The sequence below is a fragment of the Hyperoodon ampullatus genome (genome assembly GCF_949752795.1).
Source record: "Hyperoodon ampullatus genome assembly, chromosome: 6".
In the NCBI taxonomy this organism is placed as follows: domain Eukaryota; kingdom Metazoa; phylum Chordata; class Mammalia; order Artiodactyla; family Ziphiidae; genus Hyperoodon; species Hyperoodon ampullatus.
Genome location: NC_136919.1, coordinates 119,153,668 through 119,167,807, shown reverse-complemented (window position 1 = coordinate 119,167,807; position 14,140 = coordinate 119,153,668). Strand labels below are relative to the sequence as shown.

The following is a 14,140-nucleotide window of genomic DNA, read 5'->3' as shown; positions in this document are numbered from 1 at the left end:
GGGGCTTTCTCCTCTCGGAAATTTGAGCTTAAATGGAAATACAGTGTTCACATAGAAACTGGTAGCCTTCTCTTTTCCTGCCTGCCTTGTTTCTGTTAAGCTAGATTCAAGCTGTCATCAGAACAGGCCTTTTAAAAAGAAAATTTACCAGGTTATAAAAGAGATATAAAGCGAACAGTGGATGCCCAGGAACCTTGGTACGTTGCAAACCCTCATTTGTTATAACCTGCATGTGGTGAGATGCTTAATAGGAAATCCGTTTAAGCCTAGAATACCCAACTCTGGTAATCAGTCCAAGGGCCATGACAAAAGTTTTTTCAATGCTAAATAAGAGCAAAAGGGTAGGAGTGAGGGTTTTCATCCAGCAAATGATTTCAATATAAAAATATATTCTTTGTGACCTGGTTTTTATTTTTTTAAAAGGATGACAGTGATAGTAGACAGCAATTTGTTGTATCCATTAGTTTTTAAAGAATTTACTTGGTAAAATTAAAAAGCTGACAATGCTAAATTGGTCCTCCTTATTTTGTTTACTTTATTGCGCTGTGAAAATCAAAAGATTTACCGTTTGAAACCTACTGCTTCTCCAGCTGAGAAGGCCCCCTTGAAATCTCAGAGGAAGTGCCGCTAAGAAAGAAATTCCCTTCCTGTAAGGAGGGCCTTCTGGGGTTGCATTTTCTATTTTTAACCTTTTTTTCCTACTTATTTTTTAATTGAGGTATAATTGACATATTAGTTTCAGGTGTACAACATAATGATATGATGTTTTACCTTTTTTTAGTTGTGGTAAAATATACACAACATAAATGTACCATTTTAGGGCTTCCCTGGTGGCGCAGTGGTTGGGAGTCCGCCTGCCAATGCAGGAGACACGGGTTCGAGCCCTGGTCCGGGAAGATCCCACATGCTGCAGAGCAACTAAGCCCGTGAGCCACAACTACCGAGCCTGTGCTTTAGAGCCTGCAAGCCACAATTGATGCCAGAGCCCAAGGTCTTGACTGGAAGGGGGGCAGGTGGTGGGTTGGTATAGGGTAACCTGTGGATTTATTAAGACCTCCAGAAGGGGTGACTTTTGACTTGTCTTGAGGGCTGATCTCAGCAAACACGGCCGGGAGGGCAATCCAGGCAGAGGAAATAATTTGAGCCAGGGATCAAACACTAAGATTGGCAGGAAATGAGTCTGAAAGAGGTCGCAAGGTCTCCAGTGCCATCTATTCAACTGTTTGTTTTCAGGTGAGATATCAGCTCATCGACAGCTTACGTCTCAGTACTAACTGCAAGGGTAAGTAAGAATTGTGTAGAAACAGAGGGGTATTTACAAGCTCCAGAGAGGGAAGCGCACCGGACCTCTGCCCTCTGCCCACGACCACCTACAGGGACTACAAGTCCCGTCATGCAGCGGGGGCGCCGCCGGGAGCCCCGAGTCGGCCCCGCCCCTCCACAGGCCCCGCCCCTGACCCGCCCCTCTCGCCCGTAGCCCCCTCCCGCCCGGTCAGCCCCGAAGAGTTGCCCGGTGGCCGCGGCAGACGGAAGCCGAGCGAGAGCCTCGGCGGCGGCAGGATGGGGGACTCCAAAGTGAAAGTGGCCGTCCGGATCCGGCCCATGAACCGAAGAGGTGAGAGCCGAGCGCGCATGGGGCCGCCGCGGCGGAGGCGGCAGGTGCCTGGCGCGCCCTTCCCTTGGCCGCGGCCGCCGTGTGGGGTCCGGCCGGTCCCTCCCCTGGAGTCCGTGTCTGGGCTCGGGGGGGGGGGGCGGCGGTCCGCGCACCCCGAAACCTCGTCGCCCGTGCCCGCCCCGCCTGCTTGGGACGCCCCTCCCCTGGCCCGCACCGCGTCCCGGGGCGCCGCGGGCCCCATGTCCCGGCCCGCTGCCCCTTCCGCCGGCGCACCCGCCCCGCCGCCCTTTTGCCCTCCTGTCTCCCTGCCCTTCTAGGAGGGCGCCCGCGCCCCTGGCTCTTTTCCTCCTTCCCCACCCGGCCCCTGGTCCCGCGCCTCGCCGCGCCCCCGCTCTCGGCCCGCCAGCTGTCAGCGCGGCCCCCGCCCTGGGGTCCTCACCCTCCGGCCTGGCCCGGGACAGCCGGGGACCCCCAGGCCCCACGTCGGTGGCCCAGGCGCCCCGACTCCGCACTCCTGTGGCCCGTGGCAGGAAGAAGGGCAGGGAGTTGGGGTTACTTCTGAGAAAGCAGTCCAGTGCAAAAGTCCTTCCTCTTGCCTTTTCACTTTATATTCCTTTAACCTGGATTGTCCTGAAGACTTGTAAATCCTTTGATTGAACTTGGGTAGAGGAGTTGCCCTCCCCCGAGCCCCCGCTTTTTCTTGACTGTTGAGAAAGTTTTGTTTTTGCTTGAAGTCATATTCGTCATCTCTCAACAATAAATAGATTAGGTGCCAAGATTCTTGTGAAATTGTATCTTTCAGACATTCTCTCAATTCTGCAGGGAGGGTAGAGAAAGCAGATAAACAGTACATTTAAAATCCTCTTTAGACAGTCAAATGTAATGGAGAAAACCTGACTCAAGTCAGAGGAGGTGGGCCGGGCCTTGGCTTTATTGCTTAACTGGCAGCGTGACAGGGCAAGTTACTTTAATTGAGATATATTGGAAACACCTCCTATATATACCAGGTGATGCTAGTGGGATCATTATAGTCCCAGGAAATGACTTTTCAGCTGAGAAGTCTCTTAACTAATGCGAATCATTCGTGTAAGTACCAGAATCATTTTCTCAGTCATTTTCGCAACTTCTTTGTTTGTAGTTGTTGTTTATTTATTTATTTTATTATATTTATTTTTGGCTGCGTTGGGTGTTCGTTGCCGTGCGCAGGCTTCTCATTGCGGTGGTTTCTCTTGTTGTGGAGCACAGGCTCTAGGCACGTGGGCTTCCATAGTTGTGGCTCGCGGGCTCTAGAGCGCAGGCTCAGTAGTTGTGGCTCGCGGACTCTAGAGCGCAGGCTCAGTAGTTGTGGCACACGGGCTTGGTTGCTCCGCAGCATGTGGGATCTTCCTGGACCAGGGTTCGAACCCGTGTCCCCTGCATTGGCAGGCGGATTTTTAACCACTGCGGCACCAGGGAAGCCCTGTAGTTGTGTTGTTTAAGTCTGTGTAGAAATTGAGTTGCTTTCTAGATGTCTTTGCTGTCTTTGGTATATATTGAGATACACAGTTCAACAGGTTGACACATGCTTTCTAGGTTTGTCCTCTTGGAAGTTTTTGTTGTTTTTTTTTGGAGTTGGTGATTCCTCCTGTCCATGCTCGGCTTAAGGCTATCAAGATGACACGAGAATTTTCCCTAAGAACTTAATTACTTTAAGTTCTCAACGAGTTCACGTTTTGGGTCTTCAACCTTTGCCTCATTAATTCCATGCTCTGACAAAATGAAAGAACTTAGATGAACTCTGACAGTTTCCGAAAGCTTCTAGTCCTCGAGTGTTCAGGCAGCTTTATTTCAATTCACTTCAAGTTTATTACCATCACAGTGATTTAAAAAACCAAAACAAAACACCAAGCCACAGAAAACACAACTTAGCTGGGATTTGATTCTGAAAGGATGATTTCGGCACATTAAAAAAATTTCCTGTTGACGAAAAACTTGGGAAATGTCAGTGCTGAAAAGAGGCAGCTAACCCACCACCACCAAAAACCTATCTCGGATAATTAAAATTCTTTCCTCTTTCCCCCTCCCCCGACCTTGAGTTTCAGTTTTCCAGGGGAAGCACTATCCTTTTTACTTATAAATTGTCATTGATTAGATTGTAATAATTGTCAGTATCAGAGGTTCAAGGGGTACGTACAATAATACTTTTAGCTTTGGAAAAGATGATAGTTGTCCCTTTGGCTGAACTCATTTTAAAATTAAGGTTTATGCATAGATCCATTACCCTATAAGTAGAAGCGCGTTGTTTGTGGTATACTGCCTTCTGATTCATTTAGTGCAGTCTCTTACCTAGCCTTACATTTCCTGAATGCACATGGACTTTTTTTTTTAGTGATTACTACAGATAATTAAAAGTGGTTCTATTTCTATTTTGTTGTAAAGTAGTCATTTACATAAATCTAGAGGTTCTTGTGGAATACAATGGAGTGGAATTCTAAAGCCAGTGATTTTTACACTGCTGTGTAGAGTTTGCTTAAAAAGGCTAAACCAAAGTCATATCCCTTTCCGGTAATTTTGAAAAAATTATTACTGTGACCAGTTATTACTTCCGGGAAAATTAATGGATTAAGTAATAGTATACAATTCTGATGAATAGTAAACTTTTAGTCATAATTGTTTCTCCCTTAGCAGGTTAGTGCAGGAAGCAACCTCAGAAATCACTCTTCACAAATGAGAATGAGATGAGAATGGGTTCCTGGGATAATGTAGTTTTACTCTAAAGACTGATAGTTGGAATCACATTAGCTTGTTGAGGAAAATCTGTAATTTGCAAGAAGCTTCTAGTGTACCATTAAGTTCTTTATGTGATTCAGTATCTGACTGTGCTTAGGTGTTAAGGTAGATAATTGGTTTATTATTTAACATTTATCATGGAATTAAGAGTGTTTCAGTCTTTTTTGCTAAATTACATGTGGGCTTGGGCAACTTAGTTATTTGAACATTCAGCATTAGGCCCTACTTCAATAATAGCAAGAATTGTAATGACTAATGAATATGCTTTTGTCGGGAATGTTTTTCTTGTTATACATTTTAACATTATACTAAGAAAACAAAAAATAAAAAGGAAAATGTCTCTGACATTCTTCCACCTTAACAATTCACACTCATTTTCTTATTTTCATTCCAGTTCGTACTTACAAGCATATGTAATTTTATGTAGTTTTAATGCTACAACTTTTTTTTTTTGCTTTCCTTCATTTGAAGTATGAACTTAAACAGCTAAAGTAAAAGAGGTTAAACTTGTTTCGTCATGAGATCTGGGAGTTCTATTTGCAGTTCTGTTTGTTTGTCATCTCTCAGACCTGTACAGCTCACCAGGTAACCTGGTTGTGTTCTGTATACTGTAAAGAACACCCATTCATACATTATTAACCAGTGAAATTATTACATGAGCCGAAAGTTTTACAAGCATAATTGATGACACTAGTTAGATCAGCGACACTCTCCTGTTCAGGAATTTGATGTTTTATAACTTTAGATGGCTTAAAGAATATTTAATATTTATTGAACGCCTGCCAGGTGTCTACCTTATCTTAGTATGGGATCTTATTGCCTTCCCTCAAGGGGCTTCCAGTGTTTAAATATGTATGAGGTTAACTATCAAAATAAATAAATCTATATAAAAAGTGTTTGGGAAATATCTTTGCTGTCTACCTAGCCTAAGGTGATGAAACCGGAAATTACATTAGAAATTTAGCTAGAGAGAAAAAACAGTGAAATGGGTTATTTCAGGTGTTAGGAAGCATGGACAATAAATTTATTTTAACAGGTATTTCTCAAGGGTTTGCTTTGAATTTTTCAGTACTTGATGCAGTGAAAATCACGGAGAAGAATCAACACAGTGAAAGACACAAAGAATAATGTAATGTCTAACTAGGAAAAGAAGTCAGTGCTTGAGTGAATCACAGTCTAGTATCTCAGTGGATAAGATATAGACGTTAAAAATGAAAATCAAGGGGCTTCCCTGGTGACGCAGTGGTTGAGAGTCCGCCTGCCGGTGCAGGGGACATGGGTTCGTGCCCCGGTCCGGGAAGATCCCACATGCCGCGGAGCGGCTGGGCCCGTGAGCCATGGCCGCTGAGGCCTGCGTGTCCAGAGCCTGTGCTCCGCAATGGGAGAGGTCACAACAGTGAGAGCCCTGCGTACCGCAAAAAAAAAAAAAAAAAAAAAAGAAAATCAAAACCATTTAACGAGGAAGACTTTTTTATGTTAGAAAAAGCAGAATGTAAAACAGAATGTGTAACAATATGGTTGAATCTACTATTATGATTATTACTGTGTTAAAAATGTAAACAGGAATTGGCAAGGGCTAGAAAGAAACATGAAAAAATGAGACTGATCTTGTTGGGGGAATTTTATTTCCTAAAATCTTTCTTTTAGTGTTGTCTAGTATTATAGTATTCAGTTTTTTAAAGTGCACTTTATGGTTTATGCTCATAAGGAAATGACCGTCACATGAAAAGATAAGATTAAAAGGTAAACACCTTCAGCAGATTGCTAGTTATTAAAAGTACCACGTGAGTGATAGGGAGATGTAGGAATTTAGAGTGAAGGATCCCTGGAAACCTCGCGGAGGCTTCTTTCTCAGTAGAGGGAGGAAGCTTATGGTGCCTGGTGGGAGGGATGGGGAATTGGCTCTTAGAGAAGGAAGTATGGTCTGAGAGCAAAGGCATGGGGACAGGAATGAGCCAGGCAAGTTTAGGCACAGAGGTGAGATTAGCGTGTGCTAACACAGGGAGGAGTGTTCCGTGAGGTAGACTGGAGACGGTTGAGATTAGGGAGGTCAGGCGAAGTTGCAGCGGGCCCGGAAGTCTGGCTTCAGGGTGGCTGGTCCATGTGCTCCGTTTAGCTTTTGAGAACTTCGTGTGGGTCTTGGACAGAAGCATGATGGAGAAAGATCGCGAGATCTCGGGGTAAGATTGAAAGCCTGGGTAGGTAACTGATTCAGGGCATAGCTAGAAAACATTTACAAGCGTGTGGTGGAAATGAAGCCATGTGAATAGGAAGGGTAAGGAGACCAGTCAAAACCAAGTGAGCAGTCGTGAATCAAAAGACAGGTGAAACTGAGGAAGGAGGAAGAAGCTTGGAAGACCCTGGCCGTCAGTGAGGAAAACAGGTGATCCTTGGGAATCAAGGTGCAGGGTTGGGTGGGAGAATCTGTTTGAAACAGGAAGGAGTCTTTGACCCTGAGCCCACTGGTGGTTCTTAAGCCTTCTCAGATAACTGGTGTTGGAGTTAGGGATGACTGTGGATGGAAATTTCTGACATATTTTGTGAAACAGAAGATGCTTGTTTTATTAGCATCTGCTCGAGATGCTAATGGAGGGTGAGACACACATCCATCACAGCATTCTTTTGTTTCTGCCGTCAACTCCGTGACTGAAAAGTGGGATTTACACATATAGGGCCAGAGGCTTTTGGAGAAGAAAGTACAAGTTTATCAAATCAAATCTAAACTTGTTTGAACTGGCATTACTTTAACCGCCCACCCCCCCATAAAACAATGACTAACATCAACTTTTCCATTTCTTAAGTTCTGAAGATGGATGAAACCACTGGCAAAAATATTGGTTAAGCAGATGGATTGAGCTGTTTAGTGAGGGAAGTGGGTTCGTTATTGATCTCTTTGCTTGCTGATCAGCTTCCCCTTGTGTTCAACAAAGCATATTCTTAAAGCTTGGCTGAGAGAAGCAGTGTCGTCGTTAGGGAAGTGTGTGAAACTAACTGGTGTATGGGACACGAAATCCATAACTTAATTGGTCCTGGGCTTTAGCTCTCAGAAGCTGTAGGTATCTTTAAAAGCTGGTAGTAATGAATTCGCCTATTCAATTTAACATGTGTTGATTGAAGAAAAAAATAATAGCTACTTTTTGAGAGCTTTCTGTTTGTGAGCTACAGAGTTCATTCCTTTTTATACCTTATTCTTCAAACAAAACTTTGAAAGGTAGTTATAGAATTGCTTTTTAACAGAATCTCAGAGAGGTTAAGTAACTTTCCCAGAATTGCAAAACCAGTATTTTGGAGCCCGAATTTCACCTATTTTGCCATTAAAACCTGTGCTTTTACTACTATATTGGACATGATGATCTTTAGAGGGGCGTTGCATTCCTGAGCTTGCGTAATTTTCAAAGATGTGCAGGATATATGAGAAGCATAAGTCATGATCTTTGACCAAAAGAGCTCACTGTCTTGTTGGTAGTAAGAGATACACAGGTGAATCAGTTATGAGTGTCATACACAAAGCAACGATGGCAGTGCCTTATGAATTAAAGAAATGGGGGTGGGGCTTGAGACTGATGAGGAATGGGTTGAAGGCAATTGACAGGAAGGCATGGCAGGTGGGGTGCACAAGATGAGTTGTTGGACTTAGCAAAACATGGATGTAGGAATTAAGCAAGAACAGTGAGGAAGTTAGCTGTAAAAATTCAGACAGCAGGAAGGAGACAGTATCTGTATAATTAACAGTTAAAGAGAGGTTGCTGTGCATGGACATGGTCCCAAGCACTGAACTAGATTATTTTAGGTTAATCCTCACAAAAATGCCAGGAAGAATTTATAACTCATTTTACAGATGAGAAAGTGGGAACTTGGACAAGCTTAGCCACTTGCCCCAAATCACGTAACTATCAAGTGGAGAAACGGGGGATTGGAACCTGGGCAGTTCAGCTCCAGAGCCCCAGCCCTGAAATTCTGTTCTTTCTTGGAAAAGCTGGAAGAATATAGGGAGTGGGGCATGAGAAGCGTGATGGAAGGTGGCCTCGCTGAAGTCGAGAGGTTTGTGGGGAGCAGAAGGGTGAGGTACAGGCAGATTCAGAAGGGTCTCGGGCAGGGTTGGAGGAGTGCGGTCACTATAGGTTTTTTTTTTTTAAGGTAAAATTGGTATGTAACAGTATATTAGTTTCAGGTGTACAAGGTAACTCTAAAAAGTGATCACCATGGTAACGATACCAAACAATTACCAAACAATCCAGTTACCAAACAATTAACCCCCTTCACCCATTCGCCACCCCTAACCCCCTCCGCCTCTGTAACTACCAGTCTGTCCTCTGTGTCTGTAAGTTTTGTTTTGTTTGTTCTTTTTTTTTTATATTCCACATATAAGTGAAATCATATGGTGGTGTTTGTCTGATTTACTTCTCCTAGCACAATACCCTCAAGGTCCATCCGTGTTGTCGCAAATGTATAGGTTTTTGAATAGAGCAGTGGCACTGTTAAAGTGATGCTTTAGGAAGATAAATTAAGCTGTGTCTTTATCTTGCTCACAAGCTAGTTCATGAGCTTGTTTCTGTTTCATGAATGCTGGAGGAAGACACAGGACTTTTGGGTCAGAGGATTTACGGCACAGCAGGTGGCAGGAGCAGTTCCCTTTGCCTGCAAATCCCACGGGGGTGACATGGAGGGGTCCAGATGGATGCTGTGCAGGCAGTGGGTTGGGTTGCATCTGAGGAGCACTGAGCTGGGGGACTCGATTGCTTTTACGTGGTAAGCAAGGCTGCTCTTTGTCCTGAGGGTTGCTGGCTGCAAACACATTCCTGAGAGGTGGGTGGGGTAAAGAGCATTTCTGGCCTTGCAGTCTAGACACACCCAGCAAGAACTTGTCAAGGTGGTATGAAAGCAACTGAGATTTGGGAAACATAGGAAGACTGCGAAGCTTCTGGTTTAGATAACTGAGTGAATGAGTGCTGGTGTCATTAACTGAGATCAGAAACGTGGGGGAAGCAGGTTCTACGGTGGAGGTGTGGGAAGTTACGAGCTCTATTCTTGGACGTTCAACAATATTTAGTCAGTGCTTATCACGTGCCATGCACTGCACCTACAGCTAAGATGTAGTGCATGCCTGGAAGAAACGCAACAGCCTCATCGAGTTTTAGGTTCTGAAGTGCAGCCAAGCGGATGGATGCAGAAAGCTGTTGTACAGGAGTCTGAAACTAAGGGACTAGAGATACGTGTAGATTTGGGAGTCGTTACTATACTTAGAAGATAGGACATCAACTTAAGGCATGCGTGAAGGACGAGGTCACAGAGGCCAAGAAGAGAGGCATAAGGAAAAGCAGGTGAAAGTAATGTGGAGGCCCAGGGCGAAAAGTGGCAGAAGAATAATTTTGACTGAGTGAATGAATTGGTGTTGGCATGTTGGTAGTGGGCTGAGAAATCAGTGGGTGTTTCCATATGGAAGCAGTGTGTATACGTGAGCATTCTTCTAAGAAGCTCCATAGAGAAATATTATAAAGTCATAAAAAGAATGAAATAATGCCACTTGCAACAACACGGATGGACCTATGATCATACTAAGTGAAGTAAGCCAGACAGGGAAAGACCACTATCATATGATATTGCTTATACGTGGAATCTAAAAAAGAAGATGCAAATGAACTTATTTACAAAACAGAAATAAACCCACAGACATAGAAAACAAGCATATGGTTACCAAAGGGGAAGGGGGGAGGGATAAATTAGGAGTTTGGGGTTAACATACACACACGACTATAAATAAAATGGATAACTAACAAGAACCTACTGTATAGCGCAGGGAACGATACTCAATATTTTGTGATAACCTATAAAGGAAAAGAATCTGAAAAAGAATATATATGTGTGTGTATATATATAGCTGAATCACTGTGCTGTACACCTGAAACTAACACAGCATCATAAATTAACTACACTTCAATTAAAACAAAAAAGCTTCATATAGAAAGGAAAGGTAAAGAGCGGTCTCCAGAGGTGTAGTTAGGAAGAGGCATTTCCCCCCCCAAAGTCTAGGAGATGTTTGAGCCTTGTTATAAATAGAAATAACGGGCTTCCTGATGGCGCAGTGGTTGAGAGTCCCCCTGCCAATGCAGGGGACACGGGTTCGTGCCCCGGTCCGGGAAGATCCCACATGCCGCGGGAGCGGCTGGGCCCGTGAGCCATGGCCGCTGAGCCTGCGCGTCCGGAGCCTGTAAAAAAAAAAAAAAAAAAAAAAAAAAAGTAGAAATAGCCAATAGAGAGGGAAATTTTTTTTAATTAATTAATTAATTATTTTGGGCTGCGTTGGGTCTTTGTTGCTGCACACGGGCTTTCTCTAGTTGCGGGAGCGGGGGCTACTCTTCGTTGCGGAGCATGGGCTCTAGGCGCGTGGGCTTCAGTAGTTGTGGCTCGCGGGCTCTAGAGCGCAGGCTCAGTCGTTGTGGCGCACAGGCTTAGTTGCTCCGCTGCACGTAGGATCTTCCCGGACCAGGGATCAAACCGGTGTCCCCTGCATTGGCAGGCGGATTCTTAAACACTGTGCCACCAGGGAAGCCCCTAGAGATGGAAATTTTTGAAGTATAGAGGGAAGAGGGTAATTATATAATGAGAAAGCCCTGGAGTGCTTAATTTTCTAGATGAGGTAGAATGTGAGGTTGTTAATTGAGAGTAAGAAGCATTGGATTGGCCGGGATCTTCCAAGTAGTGAGTGTCTAGAAGTGTGGTTGAAGGACTTGAACCATAATTTATATCCATTGAGGGCAGTGGGACCATTCCTTCTCAGCTGTTCTTGAGATGTAATTCACGTACCAAAAGTGTATAATTCAGTGGCTTTTTAGTGTGTTTGCAGAGCTGTGCAACCATCAGCACTATCCGACTCCAGAACATTTTTATCATCCCAAAGAGAGACTCTCTCGTTAGCAGTCACTCTCCACCACACCCACACCCTCCTCTCTCCCCACAGCCCCTAGCAGCCACTCATCTACTTCTTGTCTCTGTGGATTTGCCTTTTCTGGACATTTACTATAAATGGGATCATACAGTATATGGACTTTTGTATCTGCTTTCCCTTGGCATAGTGTGTTCAGGATTTATCCATGTTGTAGCATGAATCAGTACTTCATTTCTCTTTAAACCTGAATAATATTCTGTGATATGGATATGCTGCATTTTGATGCCCATTCATCAGTTGATGGGCATTTGGCTTGTTTCCATTTTTTAGCTATTAATGAATAATGAACATGTATATATAAGTTATTGTATATTTTCATTTCTCTTGAGTATGTGTATACATGGAAGTGGAATCGCTGGGTCATATAGTAACTCTAACTTTTGAGAAACCGCTAAATTGTTTTCCAAAGTTATCGCACCATTTTACATTTCCACCAGCAATGTATGAACTTTCCAGATTATTGCCATCCTAGTGGGTGTGAAGTGGTATCTCATTACGATTTTTGATTTGCTTGTCCCCAGTGTCTAGTGATGTTAATTAAGCATCTTTTCATGTAATTAAGCCATTTGTATATCTTTTCAGAGATCCTTATTCAAACCCTATTCTTATGTTTAAAATGGAGTTGTCTTTTTATTATTGAGTTCTAAGAGTTCTTTGTATATTCTGAGTACCAGTCCCTTAACAGATACATGATTTGCAGATACTGTCTTGAATTTGTGGGTTGCCTTTTCATTCTTTTAGTGGAGTCCTTTGAAGCACAAAAGTTTTTCATTTTGATGTGGTCCAATTTATCTGTTTTTTTCTTTTGTTTCTTGTGCTTTTGATTTGATATCTAAGAAACCATTGCCTAACCCAAGGTCATGTGGATTTAATGCCTATGTTTTCTTCTAAGAGTTTTATAGTTTTAGCTTACATTTATTTAGGACTTTGATCTGTTTGGAGTTAAGTTTTGAATGTGGTGTGAGGTAGAGGTCCAATTTTGTCTTTTTGCATGTGAATACCCAGTTGTCCCATCACCATTTGTTGAAATGACTATACTTTCTCCATTGGATTGTCTTGGCACCCTTGTTGAAAATTAGTTGACCATAAATGTGACAGCATATTTCTGGATTCTCAAGTCTATTCCAATGATTTATGTGTCTGTCCTTAGGTTAGTATCACACTGTCTTGATTACTGTAGCTTTGTAGTAAGTTTGAAATTGGTGAGTGTAGTCTTTCTACTTTGTTCTTCTTTTTCAAGATTGGTTTGGCTATTCTGGTTTTGCCTTATAAGTTTTTAAATACCTGCTTTCTAACCCTCTGAAGTTGATTGGTTTCTTGAAAATACATATTTTATGTTTTGGACCACATAAGATTATTTCAATTATTTTGGTATTATAATCTTTCTTCCCCCCATCAGGCGTCGTGTCTTGGATCTTCCTTCATTCCTCAGTTTTTTCTTTAGCTGCATTAGAACTCGGTTATATTTTATCTTTTGTTTATTGAATAGATTCTCATGTTCACTGGTAAAAACATAAAAGTAGGTGATTAGGATATTTTATATATCTCTTACTAGAAAGCAAACTACTAATTGGTTTTTTACCTTTGTGGCATCACATAATTTTCTTTTTCCTTGGGTCAGTGGGTCCCAAGCAACTTGTGAGTATAGTAAAGAACTGTAAGTCTTATTCCCTATTCTGCAAGTAAGAATACTGCATTCCAGTTGGAAAAACAAGTGCTTCATACATGAAATATGAGTTATGAATATCATCAGCATGCATAGACATGTAAAAGTATTAGGCACATTACACAATTTAGTTGAAAATAGAACCATATATAGCATGCAAAATTTGCAATTTAATTAAAATGTGAATCTTTCAAATAATTTACTATCTTCCTTTTAAAAATGGACCCTAGGGCTTCCCTGGTGGCGCAGTGGTTGAGAGTCCGCCTGCCGATGCAGGGGACATGGGTTCGTGCCCCGGTCCAGGAAGATCCCACATGCCGCGGAGCGGCTAGGCCCGTGAGCCGTGGCCACTGAGCCTGCGCGTCCGGAGCCTGTGCTCCGCAACAGGAGAGGCCACAACAGTGAGAGGCCCGCGTAACACCAAAAAAAAAAAAAAAAAAAATGGGCCCTAGTGAATTTAACAGTAAGTTATAGCTTTTTAGGAATGTGACATAGGTAAAGGGAGATTCATTTATATTTCTGAGTAGTAGATTTTGTTTGAAAATTACTATTAATTTTCTGGAGAATTAGAAAAGCATGTTACTGAATGGGCAACTCAGAATTATTTTGTCCACACTAAGAATGATGCGTTTCCCCAGGTGGAATATGAGTTATATAAAGGGAGTCTCCCACGCCCTGCCTATCTTTGACTATGATATCATTGAAGAAAGAGCCATAGCTGATTTATGCATTGAAGAAAGACTTGTTTCAAATTATTGTTCACTTTTACAAGGTGACTAATTTGCTGGCTGAGTAAGCTGAATTATCAGCTGTTGATATTTTATTCATCTTGAGGAACTTGACCTAGAAAAAGATCCTGTTTGGGAAATAATATGGAATCTTTAATGTTAGTGGACTAAATTAACTTTCTTTCCTTCCTCCTTTCTTTCTTTCTTCCTCTCTTTCTCTCTCTCTCTCTATTTTTACAAAAATTTATTTATTTATTTATTTATTTTTGGCTGCATTGGGTCTTTGTTGGGTCTTCGTTGCTGTGCGCGGGCTTTCTCTAGTTGTGGCGAGTGGGAGCTACTCTTCGTTTTGGTGCGCAGGCTTCTCATTGTGGTGGCTTCTCTTGGGGAGCATGGGCTCTAGGCGCGCGGGCTTC

General features: G+C 42.8%; 1 protein-coding gene across 1 annotated transcript in view; it reads left to right on the top strand.

Moving 5' to 3' along the window:
- Positions 1 to 1,473: 1,473 nt before the first annotated feature.
- The window catches only part of KIF13B (kinesin family member 13B), a gene marked incomplete at its 3' end in the record, with an annotated part of 184,320 nt that continues 171,653 nt past the window's right edge, over positions 1,474 to 14,140 (top strand). Inside the window, exon 1 of the mRNA XM_079705977.1 lies at positions 1,474 to 1,615. Coding sequence (XP_079562103.1) covers positions 1,561 to 1,615 — 55 coding nt within the window. The 5' untranslated portion in view covers positions 1,474 to 1,560. The remainder of the gene's footprint in view (positions 1,616 to 14,140) is intronic.